General features: G+C 41.6%; 1 protein-coding gene across 2 annotated transcripts in view; it reads right to left on the bottom strand.

Moving 5' to 3' along the window:
- Nucleotides 1–26,809, bottom strand: part of LOC143815529 (amine oxidase [flavin-containing] B-like) — a 162,297-nt gene that overhangs the window by 47,295 nt on the left and 88,193 nt on the right. For both annotated transcript variants that reach the window (XM_077294817.1, XM_077294818.1), the window contains exon 13: nt 9,399–9,510. In XM_077294817.1, the coding sequence (XP_077150932.1) occupies nt 9,399–9,510 (112 nt within the window). The remainder of the gene's footprint in view (nt 1–9,398; nt 9,511–26,809) is intronic.

The raw sequence follows: 26,809 nt of genomic DNA, 5'->3' as shown, positions 1-26,809 counted from the left end.
GGTCCTCGGTAGTTCCATTGGCTCTTGGACCTTCGGGTAGCCATCCGAGTTCCAGTTCCATCAGCTGTTTTTCGGCATTTTCTCAGCCTACTTGTACCTTCTGCTACATTTCCAAGTTCAAGACCCTAAAGACGACGACCCGGAAGACCACCCCTAAGATGATGACGACACCAGAGACGACAACCACTGAGATGACGACGACCCTGGAGACGATGACCCTGAAGACCACCCCGATGACGACGACCCCGGAGACGACGACCCTGGAGACGACGACGACCTGGAAGACCGAGAAGCTGAAGAACAAGAGGCTGCAGAACAAAGAGCAGAAGAACATTAAGCATAAGACTAAATATCAGAGCAAAAGATATTATCTAAATTATAAGCAGAAGAAGACTAAGCAGTGTTTGGGGGTGAGTCCGTTCCTCCTCGTGGTGCCCCTGGATAAAGCCTGATGCTGCAGGCCAAACTGAACGCGGACAAATGTAACTCTTTTGTGACAGGCAGAACGGAAGGTGTAATCTTCAAACTTTTATAGATAACAACTACGGGAATGCCTGTCACAAATAAGAATATGATGAAGAAGTTGAATATGAAGAAGATAATAGTAAAATAAAAAGAATATGAACAATGTAACAAAAAAAATAATAGGTAGAAGATGAAGAAGAAGATGAATAAGGTGAAGAAGTTGATGTCAAAGAAGCTGATGATGAGGATAATGAAGAAGAAAGTGTGGGAGAAGTAAAAAAGAAGGTGAAGGGCGTGGAAGTAGTGAAACATCAATATCTGACAAAATAAAAAAAAAAATTAACATAGTCAAAATCTTTCTAACGCCGAACGTCATAAAAAACAAAACAAAATCCTGCTATTCTATTAGATTGGGCTAAATCTCTGTGCCTTTAATGTCTCCGCCACGTCCCCCAATACATCCTACATTATTCTTAGTTGTTTTCCTTCATGTAGAATGAACCTACAAGTTAAGAAAGGGTTTATTTTAATTCCGATATTTTCGTCCCATTGACTTGCATTGGGATCGGGTATCGGTATCGGATTAGATCCGATACTTTGACGGTATCGGCCGATACTTTCCGATACCGATACTTTCCGATATCGGAAGGTATCGCTCAACACTACTGCTGACGATGTATTCAGTGCTATTTTGATCTCTCCTGAATTCCTTCATTATCAGTCTTGCCAAGAGAAGCTAAGTTTCTGTTTGGTTATTTTTTGCTCATCAGTGTTCAATATGTTTCTTGGTTATTTATTTGTCCTTGTCCAGCTTGCTAATATGTGATTTCCTTGCTTGCTGGTAGCTCTAGGGGGCTGAGTTTCTCCCCTCACACCGTTAGTTGGTGTGGGGGTTCTTGAACTCTCAGCGTGGATATTTTGTATAGGGTTTTTTACTGACCGCACAGTTCCCTGTCTGTCTTCTGCTATCTAGTATTAGTGGGCCTCATGTGCTAAATCTGTTTTCATTTCTACGTTTGTATTTTCCCCTTACCTCACCGTTATTATTTGTTTGGGGCTTCCTATATCTTTGGGGTCATTTCTCTGAGGCAAGTGAGGTCTTACTTTCTCTATAGGGGTAGCAAGTTTCTCAGGCTGCGTCGAGACATCCAGGAATTTAGGTACGTTCACCGGCTACCTTTAGTGTGTTTGGTTAGGATCAGGTTGCGGTCAGTCCAGTTACCACCTCCCTAGAGCTTGTTCTATGTTCAGTAACTTAGCTAGTCCATTCTGTGATCCTCAGCCACTAAGGATCATAACAGTACAGCAGGCCAAAAAGTGTTTAATGCATCGCAGAAGTGGGATAAGAGAAGTCCTGAGTACAATTTTTTTTTTTTTCCTCTCCCTTTGTTGCAGTCTGTCCAGCTTCTCTCATCCCCTTAGTCTCTGGGTGGCTTTGAGTTCAGCTGCAGACATGGATATTCAGAGTCTGACTTCTAGTGTGGATCATCTTGCTGCAAGGGTGCAAAGCATTCAGGATTTTGTTGTTCGCAGTCCTATGTCTGAGCCAAAAGTACCTATTCCTGAGTTGTTTTCTGGAGATAGATCTAGGTTTCTGAATTTTAAGAATAATTGTAAATTATTTCTTTCTTTGAGACCTCGTTCCTCTGGTGATTCAGCTCAGCAAGTTAGAATTGTTATCTCCCTGTTACGTGGCGACCCTCAAGATTGGGCTTTCTCCCTGGCGCCAGGAGATCCTGCATTGCTGAATGTGGATACATTTTTTCTGGCGCTTGGTTTGCTTTATGAGGAACCTAATCTTGAGAACCAGGCAGAAAAGGCCTTGCTGGCTCTCTCTCAGGGCCAGGATGAAGCTGAGATATATTGTCAAAAACTTCGGAAATGGTCGGTGCTTACTCAATGGAATGAGTGTGCCCTGGATGCAAATTTCAGAGAAGGTCTTTCTGAAGCCATTAAGAATGTTATGGTGGGGTTCCCCACGCCTGCAAGTCTGAATGACTCAATGGCTTTGGCCATTCAGATTGATGGGCGTTTGCAGGAGCGCAAACCTGCGCACCATCTGGCGGGGTTTTCTGAACAGAGACCTGAGTCTATGCAATGTGACCGAATTCTGACCAGAATTGAGCGGCAAAATCATAGACGTCAAAATGGGTTGTGCTTTTACTGTGGTGATTCAACTCATGTTATCTCAGCATGCTCTAAGCGCTTAAAAAAAATCGCTAAAACTGTCACCGTTGGTACTATACAGCCTAAATTCATTTTGTCTGTTACTTTAATTTGTTCTCTGTTATCCTACTCGGTTATGGCTTTTGTGGATTCAGGTGCTGCCCTGAACCTGATGGATTTGTCGTTTGCCAGGCGCTGTGGTTTTGTCCTGGAGCCTTTAGAATTCCCTATTCCACTGAGGGGAATTGATGCTTTTTCTAGGAGTTTTGTGCCTGACTCTCCGGGAGTTTCAGAGCCGGCTGGTATCCTCAGAGAGGGAGTGATTTTGTCTGCCATTTCCCCAGATTTGCGACGGGTGCTGCAGAAATTTCAGGCGGATAGACCTGACCGTTGCCCACCAGAGAGACTGTTTGTCCCAGATAGATGGACCAGCAAAGTTATTTCCGAGGTTCATTCTTCGGTGTTGGCAGGCCATCCTGGGATTTTTGGTACCAGAGATTTGGTGGCTAGGTCCTTCTGGTGGCCTTTCTTGTCACGGGATGTGCGTTCCTTTGTGCAGTCCTGTGGGATTTGTGCTCGGGCTAAGCCTTGCTGTTCTCGTGCCAGCGGTTTGCTTTTGCCTTTGCCTGTCCCGAAGAGGCCTTGGACGCACATTTCCATGGATTTTATTTCGGATCTTCCTGTCTCTCAGAGAATGTCTGTCATCTGGGTGGTGTGTGATCGTTTTTCCAAAATGGTCCATTTGGTGCCCTTGCCTAAGTTGCCTTCCTCCTCCGATTTGGTTCCTCTATTTTTTCAGAATGTGGTCCGCTTGCACGGCATCCCTGAAAATATTGTGTCTGACAGAGGATCCCAGTTCGTGTCCAGATTTTGGCGGATCTTTTGTGCTAAGATGGGCATTGATTTGTCTTTTTCGTCGGCCTTCCATCCTCAGACGAATGGCCAAACCGAGCGAACTAATCAGACCTTGGAAACTTATTTGAGATGTTTTGTTTCTACTGATCAGGATGATTGGGTGACTTTTTTGCCATTGGCCGAGTTTGCCCTTGATAATAGGGCTAGTTCTGCTACTTTGGTTTCGCCTTTTTTCTGCAATTCTGGTTTTCATCCTCGTTTTTCCTCGGGTCAGGTTGAGCCTTCTGACTGTCCTGGGGTGGATTCTGTGGTGGATAGGTTGCAGCAGATTTGGAACCATGTGGTGGACAATTTGAAGTTGTCACAGGAGAAGGCTCAGCGCTTTGCCAACCGCCATCGCGGTGTGGGTCCCCGACTTCGTATTGGGGATTTGGTATGGCTGTCTTCTCGGTATGTTCCTATGAAGGTCTCCTCTCCTAAATTCAAGCCTCGCTTCATCGGTCCTTATAAGATTTTGGAAATCCTTTACCCGGTGTCATTTCGTCTGGACCTCCCAGCGTCGTTTGCCATTCATAACGTGTTCCATAGGTCTTTGTTGCGGAGGTATGTGGTGCCTGTGGTTCCTTCTGTTGAGCCCCCTGCCCCGGTGCTGGTTGAGGGCGAATTGGAGTACATGGTGGAGAAGATCTTGGATTCTCGTATTTCTAGACGGAGGCTTCAGTATTTGGTTTAGTGGAAGGGCTATGGTCAGGAGGATAATTCCTGGGTTGTCGCCTCTGATGTTCATGCGGCCGATTTGGTTCATGCCTTCCATGTGGCTCATCCTGATCACCCTGGGGGTTTTGATGAGGGTTCGGTGACCCCTCCTCAAGGGGGGGTACTGTTGTGAACTCTGTTTTTGGGCTCCCTCTTGTGGTCACAAGTGGTACTGTGTGAGTGCTGTCTTTGGGCTCCCTCTGGTGGCTCTTTGTGTCATTCTGCAGGTCTGAGGCTGGATCAGCTGTCTCGTTATCTGTTAGCTGGTTTCCTATTTAGCTCACCTGGATTATCAGTTGTTGCCTGCTGTCGATGTATTCAGTGCTATTTTGATCTCTCCTGAATTCCTTCGTTATCAGTCTCGCCAAGAGAAGCTAAGTTTCTGTTTGGTTATTTTTTGCTCATCAGTGTTCAATATGTTTCTTGGTTATTTATTTGTCCTTGTCCAGCTTGCTAATATGTGATTTCCTTGCTTGCTGGTAGCTCTAGGGGGCTGAGTTTCTCCCCTCACACCGTTAGTTGGTGTGGGGGTTCTTGAACTCTCAGCGTGGATATTTTGTATAGGGTTTTTTACTGACCGCGCAGTTCCCTGTCTGTCTTCTGCTATCTAGTATTAGTGGGCCTCATTTGCTGAATCTGTTTTCATTTCTACGTTTGTATTTTCCCCTTACCTCACCGTTATTATTTGTTGGGGGCTTCCTATATCTTTGGGGTCATTTCTCTGAGGCAAGTGAGGTCTTACTTTCTCTATAGGGGTAGCAAGTTTCTCAGGCTGCGTCGAGACGTCCAGGAATTTAGGTACGTTCACCGGCTACCTTTAGTGTGTTTGGTTAGGATCAGGTTGCAGTCAGTCCAGTTACCACCTCCCTAGAGCTTGTTCTATGTTCAGTAACTTAGCTAGTCCATTCTGTGATCCTCAGCCACTAAGGATCATAACACCCCATCCCTTATGGGAAATATGCAAATGCATGTAGAGTAGCTGCGGAGACACCATCACGTGTTTCTCAACGCAAGCAGTGAATAGCCAGGCCTTTCCCCGGGAAGGAACAACCACGGGAAGGGCAGCATCCAATAAAGGAAAACATCCAATACAGGAAAACCACCTATGCCAAGCATGATATCCATCCACAGACAGCTGTTTCGGGGTTTTTGCCCCTCATCAGTGTGGAGTAGGAATCTGGCTACTAGGAGCAGTGCCTAGTAAAAAGGCTGTAAAGGCACAGATGATTGGCCTCGGGGAGACCAAAACATCCAACACCGCGGAGACACTATCACGTGTTTCTCAATGCAGTGATTCCAGAACACTGCCCCCATCCCTTATGGGAAATATGCAAATGCATGTAGAGTAGCTGCGGAGACACCATCACCGAGGCCAATCATCTGTGCCTTTACAGCCTTTTTACTAGGCACTGCTCCTAGTAGCCAGATTCCTACTCCACACTGATGAGGGACAAAAACCCCGAAACAGCTGTCTGTGGATGGATACCATGCTTGGCAAAGGTGGTTTTCCTGTATTGGATGTTTTCCTTTATTGGATGCTGCCCTTCCCGTGGTTGTTCCTTCCCGGGGAAAGGCCTGACTATTCACTGCTTGCGTTGAGAAACACATGATGGTGTCTCCGCAGCTACTCTACATGCATTTGCATATTTCCCATAAGGGATGGGGGCAGTGTTCTGGAATCACTGCGTTGAGAAACACGTGATGGTGTCTCTGCGGTGTTGGATGTTTTGGTCTCCCCGAGGCCAATCATCTGTGCCTTTATAATCATGGCTCCAACACTACAGATGTCATTTGAAACAAAGGAGAGGATTATCAAACTCTTAAAAGAGGGTAAATCATCATGCAATGTTGCAAATGATGTTGGTTGTTCACAGTCAGCTGTGTCTAAAATCTGGACCAAATGCAAACAACATGGGAAGGTTGTTAAAGGCAAACATACTGGTGGACCAAGGAAGACATCAAAGTGTCAAGACCGGAAACTTCAAGCAATATGTCTAAAAAACAGGAAATGCACAATAAAACAAATGAGGAACTAATGAGTGGAAACTGGAGTCAACGTCTGTGACCGAACTGTAAGAAATCGCCTAAAGGAAATGGGATTTACATACAGAAAAGCTAAATGAAAGTCATCATTAACACCTAAACAGAAAAAGACAAGGTTACAATGGGCTAAGGAAAAGCAATCGTGGACTTTGGATGACTGGATGAAATTCATATTCAGTGATGAATCATGAATCTGCATTGGGCAAGGTGATGATGCTGGAACGTTTGTTTGGTGCCATTCCAATGAGATTTATAAAGGTGACTGCCTGAAGAGAACATGCAAATTTCCACAGCCATTGATGATATGGGGCTGCATGTCAGGTAAAGGCACTGGGGAGATGGCTGTCATTACATCTTCAATAAATGCACAAGTTTATGTTGATATTTTGGAAACTTTTCTTATCCCATCAATTGAAAGGATGTTTGGGGATGATTAAATCATTTTTGAAGATGATAATACATCCTGCCATAGAGCAAAAATTGTGAAAACATTCCTTGAAATAAGACATATAAAGTCAATGTTTTAGCCTGCAAATAGTCCGGATCTCAATCCAATTGAAAATCTTTGGTGGAAGTTGAAGAAAATGGTCCATGACAAGGCTTCAACCTGCAAAGCTGATCTGGCAACAGCAATCAGAGAAAGTTGGAGCCAGATTGATGAAGAGTACTGTTTGACACTCATTAAGTCCATGCCTCAGAGACTGCAAGCTGTTATAAAAGCCAGATGTCGTGCAAAAAAATACTAGTGATGTTTTGGAGTGTTTTTTTGTTCGTTTGTCTTTCATGATTCCATAATTTTTTCCCTCTGTTTGGTTACAAAAAGTAACCATTACTGACTACCACATTTTTTGTTCTTGATTTCTTTTAGTGTTTCTTAAAGCCAGAAAGTTGCCATTTGAAATGACTTTAGTTTTGTGCCATGTCTGTGATCTGCTTTTCTTCTACAAAATTAAACAACTGAATGAACATCCTTCAAGGCCGGTGATTCCATAATTTTTGCCAGGTGTTTTGGCTCAGCATTGAGACCACCATCGATCATAGTCGAGTATTCAATATCTTTGGCTGTGAAACACCATATCATTAGAGTTGAGCGATACCTTCCGATACTCAAAGGTATCAGTATCGGATGGGATCAGCCGATATCCAAAAATATCGGATATCGCCGATACCGATACCCGATACCAATGCAAGTCAATGGGACACAAGTATCGGAAGCTATCCTGGATGGTTCCCAGGGTCTGAAGAAGAGGAAACTCTCCTTCAGGCCCTGGGATCCATATTCATGTAAAAAATAAAGAATAAAAAGAAAAAATATGGATATACTCACCCCTCCGAAAACCCTGGCTGTCACCGCTGCGTCTGCCTCCGTTCCTAAGAATGCAGAGCGTGAAGGACCTTCGATGACGTCGCGGTCAGGTGACCGGTCACATGAGCGGTCACGGACCAATCACAAGACCGTTACGTCATCGAAGGACCTTCACCCTCTGCATTCTTAGGAACGGAGGTAGACGCTTGCAGCGGTTACAGCCAGGGCTCGTCCGAGGGTGAGTATACCCATATTTTTTATTTTTATTTATTTATTTTTATTTATTTTTATTTTTTACATGAATATGGATCCCAGGGCCTGAAGGAGAGTTTCTTCTCCTTCAGACCCTGGGAACCATACGCACCGCACATGCCGAAGATGGCTGGGAACACTTCCGATTCCGATTTCCGATATCGCAAAAATATCGGAACTCGGTATTGGAATTCCGATACAGCAATCATCGGCCGATACCCGATATTTGCAGTATCGGAATGCTCAACACTACATATCATCAGGCTTCCTCCACCAAACTTGACGGTTCCTTCAATTACTTGATCTGCTAGTCCCTTTTTCTCTTGTTTTTCCAGACCCATTTGCACCCATCAGAGCCCAGTTTATTGACTTTTCTTTCATCTCACCAAATCACCCATTTTAAATCTTCAACTGTCCACATTTTGTAGTTTTTTGCAAACTCGAACCAACACTTCTTATGATGATATTGAAGTCAAGGCTTCTTTCAAGTCACCATTCCAGACTTGTGTAACGTGCTTCGCACGGTGCTGGCATAAATGTCTATAATCTCACCATTACGAAGCATACGAGCCATTTTCACTGCCGTGATTGTTGCGCCAGAACTGATAGACTTTGTGATGAGATGACTTGTTGACTCCGATATTTTTCCTGAATGTTCACCTCTTAAGTTTGGAGTGGAAGGACGGACTTCATTTCATATTCTTTCAACTGTCAAGGCACTCACATGATGCAGCTTGGCAATTTTCTTGGCCGAAGGACGTCTGCCGATGACTTGGATGATATTGTTTCTCTTTTGTTGGGAAATTTTCTTCATGGCTGCTCCTCGATTTGAATCAATCAATGACCTTTCGATTGGAAATCAACCTAATAACACACTAAGCTATTAGGGAATGTGAGAACAGGTTATAATTTATAGCAACAGTATCAATGCAGTGACATGACAAGAATCTGCATAACTGATCACATGCTGAATAGTTGCAAGTCACATTTATGTATGAGATAGTCAAGGTTATTATCTATAAAATGATGGTGGTTTCACGTTCAAAGCAGTAGTGGATGATGAGATATGGAGCCTAAAATTCAAAATTTCAAAACATTGTTATCCTTTTGCTCATCAGTGTCTAAAGAAGAGACTATGGGCCAGATTTTTAATTTATGATGCAATATATATGCAAAAGAAATATTTTTTTGCTGAAGTGCTGATTTAAGGAATGAGGTATATTTGTTTATTACCAATTATTGTTTTGTTGATGTTTTGTTGGAAGTTTTGAATTTCAAATAACAATTCTGTACTTTCCAATTTACAGGAAAGGTATTTTTGCCTTTTAGCTTCAACAAGATAGCACAAAGTAGAAGTGTAAAAAGCTTACAGAAATGATGTTCTTGACGAGATATAAATTTCAATATAATACATTGATAAAGATAGTTAAATGAGTTCTTGGGGATTTTGACATTAATGACAAACCTCTGAGGTTCTCTTTGATCTGCACAGCACAGGAGTTGCGGCACAATATCCCTTTCACTATTTACATGCAAACATGCAATTTTACTTCACCTCTCTGGCTGCCCTTTCTCCAGCTTCTATAGCACCTTCCATGTATCCACTCCACACTGTAGCTGTCTCTGTACCAGCAAAGTAAAGATTTCCAACAGGTTTTCGAATGATACTGTGGGAACATATGACATATATATAAAGTTCATATCCACAATTTTATTAGAATGAGCAGTTGCTTATGTATATGTAAAATGAGCCACATTTGAACTGGTGCAAGCTGCTGCGATTGCAATAATATATAAACAAACAAGTACAGCAGCACACTGAGTGCTATAAGATTTATATCAGCATTAAATGTGTGGATTTTGAACTGCATTACTTCTACATAGAGCTATTAGAGATGAGCAAATTGATTTGACCAAATCAAATTTATTTAGAATTTTTCGTAATTCGCTGAATATAGCAAATGCGAACAGTTTTCAGTTTGCTTTGACTGAATTGCCTAAACTTGGTCATTGCCATTGTACACATTGCAGAAGATTGCATCAGCCAGAGAAGCATCACATGAACTCTGGTGGGAGCTCCTATCATAGCCTGTAAAAAAAGCAAAGCAGGAAATGCAGAGGCCATATTATGGTTAATCTGGATATTGAGAGGACATCACACCTGACAGCTTAGACAAAAATAGGGAGAATTCCATAAAATACTGAAGAAACTGTACATACAGTGTCTGACAGCACAGCAAAAGCAGATGTGCCATACACAATTTTTATGACTATTAGAGGCTTTAGAGTCCTTTTGATCTGTGGCAAATTTATTCTCCACAAACTGAGTTGCCAAGAAAACTTTGGTAAATGAAAGATTTGCTCATCTTTATAGACAAGATTTGTAGAATGAAGGTAGTTTGCACACTAATTTATCAGTTATTGTGTGCCCATCTATCATGACGAGGCATACTTTGTAGATGGAAACCTACACTATCAAATTTAACCCATAAATGACCAGAGGTATGTTTGGCTTTGCATTTTCATTTTTTGCTCCCCTTCTTCCCAGAGCCATAACTTTTTTACTTTTTTGGTCAAAATGGCCATGTGAGGGCTTGTTTTTTGTGGAACGAGTTGTAATTTTGAATAACATCATTGGTTTTACCATGTCGTGTACTCAAAAATTTGAAACAAATTCCAAGTGCTGTGAAACTGCAAACAAAGTGCAATCCCACAGTTGTTTTTTGGGGTTATTTTTTTCCATATTCTCTATATGCTAAAACTGGCCTAACATTATGAGTTTCCAGGTAATTACAAGTTCATAGACACCAAATATGTCTAGGTTCTTTTTTATTTAAGTGGTGAAAAAACATTCCAAAATTTTTTTAAAAAAATTACTCCCTTTTCTGATACCTTTAACGTCTCCATTTTTCATGATCTCGGGTTGGGTGAGGACTTATTTTTTGCATGCCGAGCTAAAATTTTTAATGATACCATTTTGGTGCAGATACAATCTTTTTATCGCCCGTTATTACATTTTAATGCAATGTTGCGGCCACACAAAAAACGTAATTCTGGCGTTTTGACTATTTTTCTTGTTATGTCATTTAACAATCGGGAGTAGTAGAGCATAGGGACCTTTCGTCAAACTCAATTTGACAGGTGGACACACCCCTATCAAAAGTGTATCAAAGTGTGTAACCCCCTCCCCTCCCTGTCAGCCAGCTGTCCCTCCTTGTCTGGCTGTCCCCTTTTGATATAGTTTAATATTATTATCACAGTATTTGATGCAGTGAATGTTATCACAGTAATTGTTTTATATTAGCTGTTTATATGCTGTATTAAGATTACTCTTATTTGATAATCCGCTGATAGGGAGAGTGAGGCTGTGTTTCTGCAGTATTATCGGCTATTGGTATTCTCATTTATATGTGTTTTATAATGGGCGCATTATGTATGCGGCCATATTACAACACCCGCAAGTATGAAGTGTGGTGTTTTATACTTTTATAAAAAAGCAAAAGACAAGGTATTGTAAAATGTAAAAGATTTTTATTGTAAAATAAACACATCTCAAAGACATTTCGCTGCTGCATCGTACAAAATAAATAGTATCGCTTGAATATACACCAACACACTTCTTACAAAATAAATATCAATGCTGCATCGTACAAAATAAATAGCACGTTGATTATACATCATTACACTTCTTACAAAATAAATATAGTGTTACAACAGTAGTTGTTTTATATTAGATGTTTCTATGAAGCTGAGATTAGTTGTCTATGAGTTCGAGTTTCTGTTGACCCAAGCAGTAAAACAGGTGTAGAACTGAGTTTGCTCCCATAATCAGAGCAGTGTATTTTAGACCCAGTGTTTCTGTCTGCAGCATGTAATGTGTAAGAAGTTCATCAGCACACACATGGCTCCTCAATCAGCACAGCAAAACTGTCTTCATTTGCTTCCCACGGGCGTTAACCCCTTCACCCCCAAGGGTGGTTTGCACGTTAATGACCGGGCCAATTTTTACAATTCTGACCACTGTCCATTTATGAGGTTATAACTCTGGAACGCTTCAACGGATCTTGGCGATTCTGACATTGTTTTCTCGTGACATATTGTACTTCATGATACTGGTAAAATTTCTTTGATATAACTTGCGTTTATTTGTGAAAAAAACGAATATTTGGCGAAAATCTTGAAAATTTCGCAATTTTCCAACTTTGAATTTTTATGCCCTTAAATCACAGACATATGTCACGCAAAATACTTAATAAGTAACATTTCTCACATGTCTACTTTACATCAGCACAATTTTGGAACCAAAATTTTTTTTTGTGACGGAGTTATAAGGGTTAAAATTTGACCAGCAATTTCTCATTTTTACAACACCATTTTTTTTTAGGGACCACATCTCATTTGAAGTCATTTTGAGGGGTATATATGATAGAAAATAACCAAGTGTGACACCATTCTAAAAACTGCGCCCCTCAAGGTACTCAAAACCACTTTCAAGAAGTTTATTAACCCTTCAGGTGTTTCACAGGAATTTTTGGAATGTTTAAATAAAAATAAACATTTAACTTTTTTTCAAACAAAATTTATTTCAGCTCCAATTTGTTTTATTTTACCAAGGGTAACAGGAGAAAATAGACCCCAAAATTTGTTGTACAATTTGTCCTGAGTACGCTGATACCCCATATGTGGGGGTAAACCACTGTTTGGGCGCATGGCAGAGCTCGGAAGGAAAGGAGCGCCATTTGACTTTTCAATGCAAAATTGACTGGAATTGAGATGGGACGCCATGTTGCATTTGGAGAGCCTCTGATGTGCCTAAACATTGAAACCCCCCACAAGTGACACCATTTTTGAAAGTAGACCCCCTAAGGAACGTATCTAGATGTGTGGGGAGCACTTTGACCCAACAAGTGCTTCACAGAAGTTTATAATGCAGAGCCGTAAAAATAAAAAATCACATTTTTTCACAAAAATGATCTTTTCGCCCCCATTTTTTTATTTCCCCAAGGGTAAGTGAAGAAATTAGACCACAAAGGTTGTTGTGCAATCTGTCCTGAGTACGACGATACCCCATATGTGGGGGTAAACCACTGTTTGGGCGCATAGCAGAGCTAGGAAGGGAAGGAGCGCTATTTTACTTTTCAATGCAAAATTGACTGGAATTAAGATGGGATGCCATGTTGCGTTTGGAGAGCCCCTGATGTGCCTAAACATTAAAAAACCCCACAAGTGACACCATTTTGGAAAGTAGACCCCCTAAGGAACTTATCTAGATGTGTTTTGAGAGCTTTGAACCCCCAAGTGTTTCAGTACAGTTTATAACGCAGAGCCGTGAAAATAAAAATTCTTTTTTTTTCACAAAAATGATTTTTTAGCCCCCAGTTTTGTATTTTCACAAGGGTATCAGGATAAATTGGACCCCAAAAGTTGTTGTCCAATTTGTCCTGAGTACGCTGATACCCTATATGTGGGGGGGGAACCACTGTTTGGGCGCATGACAGAGCTTGGAAGGGAAGGAGCGCCATTTGGAATGCAGACTTAAATGGATTGGTCTGCAGGCGTCACGTTGCATTTGCAGAGCCCCTGATGTACCCAAACAGTACAAACCCCCCACAAGTGACCCCATATTGGAAACTAGACCCCCCAAGGAACTTATCTAGATGTGTTGTGAGAACTTTGAACCCCCAAGTGTTTCACTACAGTTTACAACGCAGAGCCGTGAAAAAAAAAATGTTTTTTTTCCCACAAAACTTATTTTTTGGCCCCAGTTTTGTATTTTCCCAAGGGTAGCAGGAGAAATTGGCCCCCAAAAGATGATGTCCAATTTGTCCTGAGTACGCTGATACCCCATATGTTGGGGTAAACCCCTGTTTGGGCACACGGGAGAGCTCTGAAGGGAAGGAGCACTGTTTTCCTTTTTCAACGCAGAATTGGCTGGAATTCAGATCGGATGCCATGTCCCGTTTGGAGAGCCCCTGATGTGCCTAAACAGTGGAAACCCCCCAATTATAACTGAAACCCTAATCCAAACATACCCCTTACCCTAATCCCAACAGTAACCCTAACCACTCCTCTAACCCAGACACACCCAACCCTATTCCCAACCGTAAATGTAATCCAAACCCTAACCCTATCTTTAGCCCCAACCCTAACTGTAGCCCCAACCCTAGCCCCAGCCCTAACCCTAGCCCTAACCCTAGCAATAACCCTAGCCCTATCACTAGCCCTAACACTAGCCGTAACACTAGCCCTAACCCTAGCCCTAACCCTAGCCCTAACCCTAGCCCCAACTCTAACCCTAGCCCCAACCCTAGCCCTAACCCTAGCCCTAACCCTAGCCCTAACCCTAACCCTAGTCCTAACCCTAGCCCTAACCCTAGCCCTAACCCTAGCCCTAACCCTAGCCCCAACTCTAACCCTAGCCCCAACCCTAGCACTAACCCTAGCCCTAACCCTAGCCCTAACCCTAGCCCTAACCCTAGCCCTAACCCTAACCCTAGCCCTAACCCTAGCCCTAACTCTAGTCCTAACTCTAGCCCTAACCCTAACCCTAATGGGAAAATGGAAATAAATACATTTTTTAATTTTTTTATTTTTCCCAAACTAAGGGGGTGATGAAGGGGGGTTTGATTTACTTTTATAGTGGGTTTTTTAGCGGATTTTTATGATTGGCAGCCGTCACACACTGAAAGACGCTTTTCATTGCAAAAAATATTTTTTGCGTAACACATTTTGAGAGCTGTAATTTTTCCATATTTGAGTCCACAGAGTCATGTGAGATCTTGTTTTTTGCAGGACGAGTTGACGTTTTTATTGGTAACATTTTCGGACACGTGGCATTTTTTGATCGCTTTTTATTCCAATTTTTGTGAGGCAGAGTGATCAAAAACCAGCTATTCATGAATTTTCTTTTGGGGGAGGCGTTTATACCATTCCGCGTTTGGTAAAATTGATAAAGCAGTTTTATTCGTCGGGTCAGTATGATTACAGCGATACCTCATTTATATCTTTTTTTATGTTTTGGCGCTTTTATACGATAAAAACTATTTTATAGAAAAAATAATTATTTTGGTATCGCTTTATTCTCAGGACGATAACTTTTTTATTTTTTTGCTGATGATGCTGTATGGCGGCTTGTTTTTTGCGGACAAGATGACGTTTTCAGTGGTACCATGGTTATTTATGTCAGTCTTTTTGATTAGCGTGTTATTCCACTTTTTGTTCGGCGGTATGATAATAAAGCGTTGTTTTTTGCCTCGTGTTTTTTTTTTTTTTTTTCTTTCGGTGTTTACTGAATGGGTTAACTAGTGGGGCAGTTTTATAGGTTGGGTCGTTACGGACGCGGCGATACTAAATATGTGTACTTTTATTGTTTTTTTATTTTATTTAGCTAAAGAAATGTATTTATGGGAATAATTTTTTTTTTTAGGATATTTTTTTTATTTTTTTTTTTACACACATGTGGGGAATTTTTTTTTTACTTTTTTACTTTGTCCCAGGGGGGGACATTACAGATCATTGATCTGACAGTGTGCACAGCACTCTGTCAGATCGACGATCTGCTGTGCAGGGCTGCAGGCTTACCAAGTGTCTGCTCTGAGCAGGCACTCGGTAAGCCAACTCCCTCCCTGCAGGACCCGGATGCCGCGGCCATCTTGGATCCGGGACCTGCGGCGAGGAGGGAGGTAGGAGACCCTCGGAGCAACGCGATCACATCGCGTTGCTCCGGGGGTCTCAGGGAAGCCCGCAGGGAGCCCCCTCCCTGCGCGATGCTTCCCTATACCGCCGGTACACCGCGATCATGTTTGATCGTGGTGTGCCGGGGGTTAATGTGCTGGGGGCGGTCCGTGACCGCTCCTGGCACATAGTGCCGGATGTCAGCTGCGATATGCAGCTGACACCCGGCCGCGATTGGCCGCGCTCCCCCCGTGAGCGCAGCCGATCGCGTATGATGTACTATCCCGTCGGTGGTCATACGGGCCCACCCCACCTCGACGGGATAGTACGTCTGATGTCAGAAAGGGGTTAAAATTCTTGCATACTAGTCATGTACATCATTTATCCACTATAAGATGTGTTTCATTATCATAATATAGTGTTACAAGTTATGTACGTCATTTATCTACTATAAGATGTGTTTCATTATCAGCGAACACATTCTATAGTGAATATTGCAGAAACGACAAGCAGGGGCTGGCTCCTACATGATCACATAAGCAGCTGTGATCATGATGCTTGGGATATGACTGCGAAGCCTGTTCACACACACACAACATGCATTCACAAAACATCATCAGCCACATGGTTCATCAATCAGTACAGCAAAAAACTGGCTGCATTTGCTTCCCACCGATGTTTTGGGGGGTCCCAACAGCTGTTTCTCTGGTATCCCCAGTTAGCTGAGCAAACACAGAATGGTTTAAAATCTTTTATTGTGTGAAGTAAAGCATAACAGAGTTAACTGCTAGCAGCTGTCACCCTTGAAGCCCTTCTAACTAGGACCTGGACAATTATTTAGATCATCGAAGCTGGCAATAGCAAGTGCATTTTTGATTAAATTGATAATTACAATTAGAACTAGTTAAATTTGAAAATGTTAATGAAATAAAATCTGATACGGTTCTATCGTTTTTTTGTACATCAGAACTGAAACGTTGTAAAACATTCTTGAATGGTAATCCCCGCGCTAAATGGTACAATACATACACGCAGTAATGACCGCATGTGTGGCTATACAGATCTTGGATTTGGGCGTTTTGATAACAATACGCGTCACAATTCTTGTTCAGGAATGACACAAAATCGCGTGGGAAGATTATATTTTCAGGGCTAAAGCCGTAACTATCAAAAAATATGCCCGTCTTATCATCGCAGAGTACGATTAATACCCAGTGACGTCCAGCTTGATTCGCCGGGTCTGTATTCACGATATATGCCGCTGGTCTCTGAGTCACCCTTTCTTCCGGAAGCAAATCACACGGAAACACACCGGCGAATATGCGATCTGTATAATTATCGGACTTCAGTATCGTTGTAAGCTGCAGACTGTCCATCGTTAATTAAAATCGTACAAGATCTCTCTCCTATTATTAATTTCCAGAATGGTGTGGTTGACTGCAAAAACAATCATATTTATCGTGTGGGGTGTCGCTAGCGCAAAGCGGACTTCAGCACGTAGGTTACCTGTTTTAATGAGTGAGAAATGTCCTCCAGGCTCTTGATCAGGCGATAAATCAAAAGCAAACAGAGTGAATCCATCCATAAATTCTTCATGATCTATCGCCATGGCACAATCAGCCTTTTGCTTTCCAGATATATGGGCAAGCGCCATATACTCTCTGATGGCTAATCCATCATTAAAATTAGGATTATAAGGCCTCGCGGGTATCTGCTGACCGTCCAGATATAAGGCGGCGTGGTTGATGTGGTAGTGGTGGAATTGAAGGGGATTTTTTGCATAAGCCCCACTGAACGATTCATTTTTCCACAAAGCCCAATATAACAGTCTTTGGGATCTGGCCTAGGAAGAGGTTCTCGTGGTTCGTGATCCGTGTCCCTGCGGCGATGCTGTACACTTTCAGACATGTTCGGTCAATAGCGTACTTGGCGGTTGCAGATAGGAGGGCCTGTCTGTGGCCGATTCGGACAGCTGGAGACACCTGCACTCTTTTCACGTAGAGAGCCGCTTGCGAGATTTGCACCTTCAGCGGCTCGGCTTCTGCGGACATGAGGCAGAAAGCATCCTTATTTCTTGTTAGCTTAACCTTAAGGTCAAGCCCGTTCAATATTCACTTTGGCTGATTAAATATATCCCCAAAGATGGGCCCCAAGAGGTCGATGGGCTTTGAGCGAGAAGCCGCATCAGCTCTTTTGATAAACCCCGCATTTGCGCCATCCAAGCTCCGGTCATTATGATGGCCCTGGTTCTTTATAGAACAAACCGGCTGTAAATTGTGATGCCAGCGTCTGCGAGCTGTAATTTAAAAGGGTCTCTATGTACGCTCTATAGCTGTAGAGATTGTCCGATTGTGAGATAAGTCGATCTCCCAGAGTAATATCGACCTGGTTAAAAAGGGTGGCTAGAGGATAATTTATGAGAGCCACCCGGGCACCATCGCCAATAGCCATGTTATCTTGCTTCACGATGCGACAGCTTACGCACAACAGAGTATTGTTCAGATCATAATAATAATCGCCGCTCCCAGATATGAAAAATTCCAACGGCCCGTTGTCTGACAGAGCCGCAACCGGCTGTACTTCTACAAATAGAGATTTCTCTATACTTGTTTGTGTCGGGGGTACGTCAAAAATATCCAGTTCAGATTTAGCGCACTCTACAGAAGCGTCATGCAGGAAAGCCATGATAACTGATTAGAAGATGTCGTCCGCAGAGCGTCTTACGCGTTTCTGATGGTGACGTCTCTTGGCGGTAGTTTTATTCATGAGCATCGGCGGTAAAGGCGGGCAAGCGCGCCTCTTTCTTTTTTGCGCTTTTTTAATGACATAAATTAACCCAGACCCGTCTTGCTGCGGTTGTGTATTTATCCGTTTCATAAGGGCCGTTGAGGCGGTCGTGACGGCGTCCGTCGCGATGTTCCGGACCGCCGTCTTTATGTGCGGTTTTACTAATTCTAAGCCTTTTCTGAAAAGCAGTACGGCGCGTTGAAATAATCCTTTAAATATCCCGGCCAGGCCGGAGCCATACATGTACTCGCTCCCGTGGAATCCCTCTAGCCCATGCCCCGACTGGGCAGTATAGTAGCGGGCATAAACAGCGGGATCTCCATACACCCTTTGAGACACCATTTTATTGTGTCAATACTGTCGCGGTCTGAAATGTAATCGCACTATACACTTTCCGTATCTGAATTTAACAGGCGTAGCCTGGTCCGACATGACTGTAATGTTTATGGAGTCAAAGTGTTGTTTGCACAGCGGTATGTAATCGGGCCGCGTGTAGCGCACCGTGACAATATCATTATCATCGCCGCTAACTTCTACGGTTCGTAACAGCTGAACGTAACTATCGCCTACAAGCTGGTGCTGAATTATATCGGTGTATACAAAAAGAGAATAAAAACCAGCCTTTGAATCGGGGTAAAAGCGCCGATTCCACGGCATTAAAGTAACGGGGGAGTCATCGACGGTCTGTAGCCCGAAAATAAATTTTAGCTTAGTACCCAGAGCAAACTGTATAGGGGCCGGGTCGGGCAGGATCACCTCTTGGCGTAGCTCATCATACCGTATTCTGTAGGCAGGCGCGGATAAATTCACCGCCTCTATTCGGGCATTGACCGTGGCAACCAGCTTATGAATGTTTGAGTAAAATCCTGATTTTATGTGATAATGTTCTAACGGTTCACCGTGTTTGGCAGCGTAGAAGTTTCCTTCAAAAGCCTCAAACGTGTTCCACGTATGGGGGTACTGTATTTCCGTTAACGCCACTTCATAAGCGTCTGAAAGATGAACGGCCCTCGCTAACTTGGTATTGTAATTCGATATGGTGTTTTCGGGGTAGATTTTAATTGAGGAATTACTGGGCAGTGTCACGAAAAACGAGCGCGCTTCCATGGCTATATATCTGACAACTCCGAAGCCGGGATCCAACTATTGAATTTTTCGGGGTACCCCAGCCATTTGACGAGGCAGTGACTCACACCCCCGACACGTTTTTTTCTCAAAATCTTTTCCACTCTGTAGACGCGATTCTCATCCGCAGGTATTTTTTGCAGTTCTTCCTTATAAAATGACCCCTCTACAGGGTCGCCGGCTAAATCACTAATTTTATAAAGAGGTTTATGAAATTTACTGGAGACGCCTGTAATTAAAAAAATCTCTTCGCTGTACGTTTTCAAATACCCCTTACAGAATGTTCCCTTATAGCGCGATATTCTCACATGATCTCCGACCTTTAAAGTCGGTTTAATCGGTTTATTAGTAATAGTAGAACTGTAAATATTGCGCCAGATTTGCATAGCGTTTTTCTCTGTCACTTCAGCGGGAGTACAGCGTATGGTAGAATGATAAGTATGATTGTAGCTATGCACCAAATCCGGTAAAACATCGATGTACCTAAAGGTATTATGCTTCGTGAGATAGCGCCACATACGAGTTTTTAATGTGCGATTAAAGCGCTCTACCATAGCTGCTTTCACAGCGTTGTTGGTAAAAAAGTGGTGAATATTATGTAAATTACATAGTTGCTTGACTGACGAATTTATAAATTCTTTGCCGCGATCCGTCTGCAATTTCTTCGGAATGCGCTTATCATTTTCAAATATTAATTCGAACGATCTAGCGACACTAGCGCCCGTTTTGTTTGATAAAGCCACACACCACGCGTATCTCGATAGAGTATCAATCACCGTCAGGATGTATTTGACATTATCATTTTCCCTTGAATAGTCGATTAAACTTACGAGATCCGCCTGCTATTGCGCATCAATGTTCGAGACGTAAATTTTATTTGTCAAAAAACGTTTTCTAATAGGCTTGTGCAGCGTATAAGCGTCTTGTCTATCCAGCCACTCAGTCACGTCAGATTTCTTTATTCCGCGGTCTCTCGTCGCTCTAAATAATTTGTCAATTCCTCCGAACGATCCGGAATTGCTAGCTGTAAAATATTGTTTTTCTAATATGTGATCCCGGGTATTAGGACCCATGGCTGAATAAAACGATTGTATCTCGATAATCAGTAGCCTCCTGCTTTCAGAAATTCAACTGTATAAAATTTCATATTAAACGCTGTATTTACCCCAAATATTCCAGTCCTAGATAAGTTATTTAGTTTTAACACAACAGCTGCGACTCATTAGTGTAATCCGATACTGGCTGGCTGAAATCACTGAAGAGGCAAACACTCCCGCGGTGGGTGTCATTTTCTCTTTAAATACAGACTGCTACAACTTTGGCACAGAAGACATCTTTTCTGCGAGTCTGAATAGCTGTTATTTTAAAAGGTAAGTGCTAACTGACTTATTTGCGCCCCGATATTATAATTCATGTACAGTATATATCGAGCCACTGCAATGTCTAGTTAGTTATATTTATCTTTTTTATTATAATTCATGTACAGAATATATTTGCGATAGTCATACACTTTTAAGTTTCCTTCTGCGGTATCACACTGTCATCTAGTGGCCATCTCTTTAACTCCAGTATTTTAGTATCTCTCTCTTGCTTAGCAGCAATTGTTCCCACATTTGTGCCATTATAGAATCTATCAACACCATCACCAAAGCCATTTTTGATGTGAGGGCATTGCCATGTATATATTTATACTTCTGATTGCCTATTTTTAGTTATACCCTTCAATCAGATATAAGATTGACATGCGGTTCTTCTAAAGAGGCGATGGAGGTCCTATTTCTTCCAACACCCTGTCTTTTAAAGATATGTAATTTTTAAAATAATATGACAATAAAGATATTTTTACTTTTATTTACTAATGTGTCACTTCATACCTTGTTAGGTAATTTTTGTCAGCACTAATTCATATATAGTATATATTTGTTATATAGTTAAATCTGTATTTATCGTCGGTATACAGGCTTGTGACGGGGCGTAACTGGGGTGTGTTTCTGGGTGTTAACACTCGGCTTGCTTTCTGACCCGCAGAATAAATACAGCTGTCTGTAGTGTACAGCCACCAGAAGTCAGACGCCGTCTAATCTCTGAGCTATTCGGAAATGTAAGTATATAAGACAGTTGTCTTATTATTCGCAAATGCTTAATTATGTTTTAGAGACGCATAGTTAAATATATTTATTATTATGACATGATTTGTGTAATATAGTAGTTAATAGCTGTTAATACACCCTAACTAGCGTATTCAGCACATACTTATTACCTATGTTTGGTTAGTATAAACAATATTTGTGGCGTGAAATTAATATAGACAGTACAAAAATTTACACGGATAATTTATTTTTAAATGGAATCCCAAAATTTTTCGGCTTTTTCCGGCCTACTTGAGGAAACGATATTAGGTATGTTTCAAGCTTTATATAAATGCATCTGTTAGTGTACCATTCTAAGTAAGCGCTGTTATGTATATTATATTTATTTATTTATTTTTATTTTTATTTATTTATTTATTTATTTTTATTTATTTATTTATTTATTTATTTTTTTTCTTGTTTAAGATGAACTTGTCAGGAACATCCCGGATGATATTTTTAACATATGCAGCGTGCCTGCTCTGGAGTGCGATACAGCCGGAGCTGAGTATAGTATCGCTGATGAGACTGATGCGTGGGCTTTTGCCTAGGACATTATAGGTGTGTTGTGTGTCTGTGCATGTGTGTGTGTGTATATATCTTTTAAGTATTTAGACGTGTAATCATATATTAATTCTTTACAGATGGCGACATGAATCTCTTTTAAGTATTTAGACGTGTAAATATATATTCATTCTTTACAGATGGCGACATGAATCTCTTTTAAGTATTTAGACGTGTAAATATATATTCATTCTCTACAGATGTTGACATGAATCTCTTTTAAGTATTTAGACGTGTAAATATATATTCATTCTCTACAGATGTCGACCTGATTCCAGAACCAGCTACCTCGGAACACAATCAGATGATCGTTGAAGACCTGTCGTACCAGACCCCTACACCGAGAAACAGCCCTGTTTCTAGAGCCCCTAAAAAACCGCGAGGAGCTGCGAGCAAGAAAGGAAAAGGTAGCAATCGTATGAAAATGTGTTTTTGCACAACCGCTCTGAGAAAATCCCCCTCGTCACTACTAAGGCCTATATCTTTGTTTATCAATAGAGTTGACACGTCACTCCTCTTCGTGTGTAAGAATTTCGGTGCCTGGGACAAGGGTTACCACTCCCTTATAAACATATAGAAAAAAAAATGTCTCGGCACTCAGTGTAGTTATGTTCAAGCAAAAATAAGTTTTATTGAAGAAGTATGTTCCAGAAATACGTTGTAACGTTTCGGTCTTTACATTGACCTTCGTCAGACAACGTTTCGGTCTTTACATTGACCTTCGTCAGACTGGAGTACATAAACAAAACAAAAAAGGAATAGAATATTTACAAGATATTTACATACATGTAGTAATTCCAAGATAATACATATCTTTCAAATACATTTTTTGAGATTTCAGAATTCATTAAACTGAGCAAAAACAGAAAAAAAACAGAAAAAATGAAACTAACCAAATCGTACTCATTAAATATCAAGATGGCGATTCCTGGGTGTCTCTCTGCAACATAGCCACATATGGGGCTGATGTATAATATGTGATGGCTGAAAAAAGCATTCTGATTATGGGTCCATACTAGAAAATCTGGTCGCATAATTATGATCACTATGTATGCCAAAGTCAAACTAAAAATATATACTCATTTGAAAAAATAATGCAGAAGAACTAAGTAAAAGCAGAAACTGAAAAGAAAAAAAGAAAGAAAAAGAAAAGAAAAAAGAGAAAATATATAAATTGGCTTGTTATCTTACCAAAGAATTATAAAGCGTATGAGGCGTATGTGCTCATTAGTGCAGTCTTGTAGAATATAATAGATGAGAAAGGGCCGTCCATACTATAATCCTGAGGTGTGACACCAGATAAATGAAGATAAATAAAGATAATGAGGACTCTAAATCAGCGGATACAATAATCCTTAGATGAGCAAATGTGAAATCTTACCGGTAATGAGCATAGTTGTGGAACCTGATGATCAGCATGTGAGGTACAAAAGGTATTGGAAGGACGCCATGAGTTAGCTGTGTGCGGTCCCTCTTAATATAAGGCCAGACCGGAAATAAGGGTGTTAGTGACGGTACTGGTGCGACAGAGTGAATGTTATTGGACCGCACGTGGGACGCGGCCCGGCTTGGTGAGGCGCTCGAAATGTGCATCATTGGGTGTGAAACCTTGCATGGCCGCGGGCGACGCATCCGGAAGTACGTCACAGTGTCCAGCGGAAGTGCTCAGTGGAACGCTCATGTGGGACGCAAACAGATGCCGAGAGGCAGAGGAGAAAGAAGGCAGTGCCGAAGGCGGTCCTCATCGCTGGAGCGTACCAATCAGGTGAGTATGATGCCCCGGTATCTTTTTTTTTCTATATTTTTTTTTCTATTTTTTTTTTCTATATATCTTTGTTTATAGCTTGTAAACTGAAGCCTAGAAGGATTTTCACAAAAGAGAATATACACCTGCTAGTGGAATTGTATGCAAGAATTTTAACGCCCGTGGGAAGCATATGAAGACAGTTTTGCTGTGCTGATTGAGGAGCCATGTGTGTGCTGATGAACTTCTTACACATTACATGCTGCAGACAGAAACACTGGGTCTAAAATACACTGCTCTGATTATGGGAGCAAACTCAGTTCTACACCTGTTTTACTGCTTGGGTCAACAGAAAATCGAAATCATAGACAACTAATCTCAGCTTCATAGAAACATCTAATATAAAACAATTACTGTTGTAACACTATATTTATTTTGTAAGAAGTGTAATGATGTATAATCAACGTGCTATTTATTTTGTACGATGCAGCATTGATATTTATTTTGTAAGAAGTGTGTTGCTGTATATTCAAGCGATACTATTTATTTTGTACGATGCAGCAGCGAAATGTCTTTGAGATGTGTTTATTTTACAATAAAAATCTTTTACATTTTACAATACCGTGTCTTTTGCTTTTTTATAAATGTATAAAACACCACGCTTCATACTTGCGGGTGTTGTAATATGGCCGCATACATAATGCGCCCATTATAAAACACATATAAATGAGAATACCAATAGCCGATAATACTGCAGAAACACAGCCTCACTCTCCCTATCAGCGGATTATCAAATAACAGTAATCTTAATACAGCATATAAACAGCTAATATAAAACAATTACTGTGATAACATTCACTGCATCAAATACTGTGATAATAATATTAAACTATATCAAAAGGGGACAGCCAGACAAGGAGGGACAGCTGGCTGACAGGGAGGGGAGGGGGTTACACACTTTGATACACTTTTGATAGGGGCGTGTCCACCTGTCAAATTGAGTTTGACGAAAGGTCCCTATGCTCTACTACTATCGGGTTAATTTTTTTTTTATATTGATAGATCATTCGATTCTGAAAGTGGCAATACCAAATATGTGTGTTTATTTTCATTTTATTGTTTTATTTTGAATGGGGCGAAAGGGGGCTGATTTGAACTTTTATTTATTTTTATTTATTTATTTTTTTAATTTTTTTACTTTGGCAAGCTGCCATAATCCGATTGGCTCTGCTACATACAGGTGATGATCAGATTGCCTGTATGTAGTAGAATTGCTCACATAGCAATCCGGCAGTGACAACCATAGAGGTCTGCTAGAGACCTCTGGATGGCATGCCAACCCATCGGTGACTCTCACCACTTGCCGGGGTCACCGATGAGCATGATTTCTGGTGCACTTGCCGGAAGTGTGCGTTAAATGCCACTGTCAGAGATTGACACAGGCATTTCACTAGTTAAAAGCCGCTGGTGGATCGCAATTCCACCCGCGGCTGTTAGAGACACAGGTCAGCTGTTCAAAACAGCTAACATGTGCAGGAAAAGATGTTGGCTCAGCATCGGAGCCCACATCAAAAAGGAGGGAGTCTGACATTGGCGTACTATTATGCCCAATGTTGGAAAGTGGTTAAACTTAGTTCTTCCAGCACAAAGCCTGCAATATACCAATAAAATATGATATAGATCCAGCTATTAGTGGAAAACAGTTTTCATAGAGGGAAGTAGCCCTCAGCCAAATATTTATAGAGGCAGTCAGTACTTTCAAAGAAAAAACAAAACTGACCAGCACTTGCTGACAAAATAAGTCAAATGTGGACATATGCAGGATGCTGTAACTGTTCAATATCATACAAACAAATGAACTAGCAACCTAAGTGTGCTAAAGTATATTTGAACATTGAATATATGAATTTTGATCTGCGTTATTGCTTAACAGACTGAAGTTGTAAAATTGAAGCAATGTGGCCAATTTATACATTAAGTACCCCTATTCTGCAAGTACAATCTACAAATACAGTTTAAAATTCATATATTCACTGACCATGCATATTTTGTGGCATTCAGTGAAGTGAAACATTTATTTGTATATATTTGCATGTACATGTATACTCACACATATAAAGTACAGTGGGCTCACATATACAGTATATATATATATATATATATATATATATATATATATATATATACAGTATATATATATCACCACACATAATCCCGCCCCCACCACATTACCACACATTCCCGCCCCGCACCACATTACCACAGATAATCCCGCCACCTGCACAGTAGCTCTGCCCCCTACCCCATCACCACACACAATCCCACCCCCCCACCACATTACCACACACAATACCACCCCCCACCACATTACCACACAATCCCGCCCCCCACCACATTACCACACATAATCCCGCCCCCCACATTACCATACATAATCCCGCCTCCCCCACATTACCACAGAAAATCCCGCCCCCCACCATATTACCACACATAATCCCACCCCCCACCACATCACCACACATAATCCCCCCACCACATTACCACACATAAGCCCGCCCCCCACCATATTACCACACACAATCCCGCCCCCTGCCACATTACCACACATAATCCCGCCCCCACCACATTACCACACATAATCCCGCCCCCACCACATTACCACACATAATCCTGCCTGTTATGATCCGGTGACCTTGGAGCCGCATGAGACTTTCTCAGGAGTAGGTGGAACCTATACTGACCACAAACCCTAAACTGACACAGCAACTAGAAGTAGCCGTGGGGTGTACCTAACAATCTTAGACACCTCGACACAGCCGGAGGACTAAATACCCCTATAGATGGAAATGGGAATCCTATCTTGCCTCAGAGCAGAACCCCAAAGGATAGGCAGCCCCCCCACAAATATTGACTGTGAGTATTAGAGGAAAGACACACGCAGGC

This window comes from Ranitomeya variabilis, chromosome 3 (assembly GCF_051348905.1).
Source record: "Ranitomeya variabilis isolate aRanVar5 chromosome 3, aRanVar5.hap1, whole genome shotgun sequence".
Taxonomy (NCBI): domain Eukaryota; kingdom Metazoa; phylum Chordata; class Amphibia; order Anura; family Dendrobatidae; genus Ranitomeya; species Ranitomeya variabilis.
Note: the sequence above shows the minus strand (reverse complement) of the source record. Positions and strands in the feature narration are given on the sequence as shown.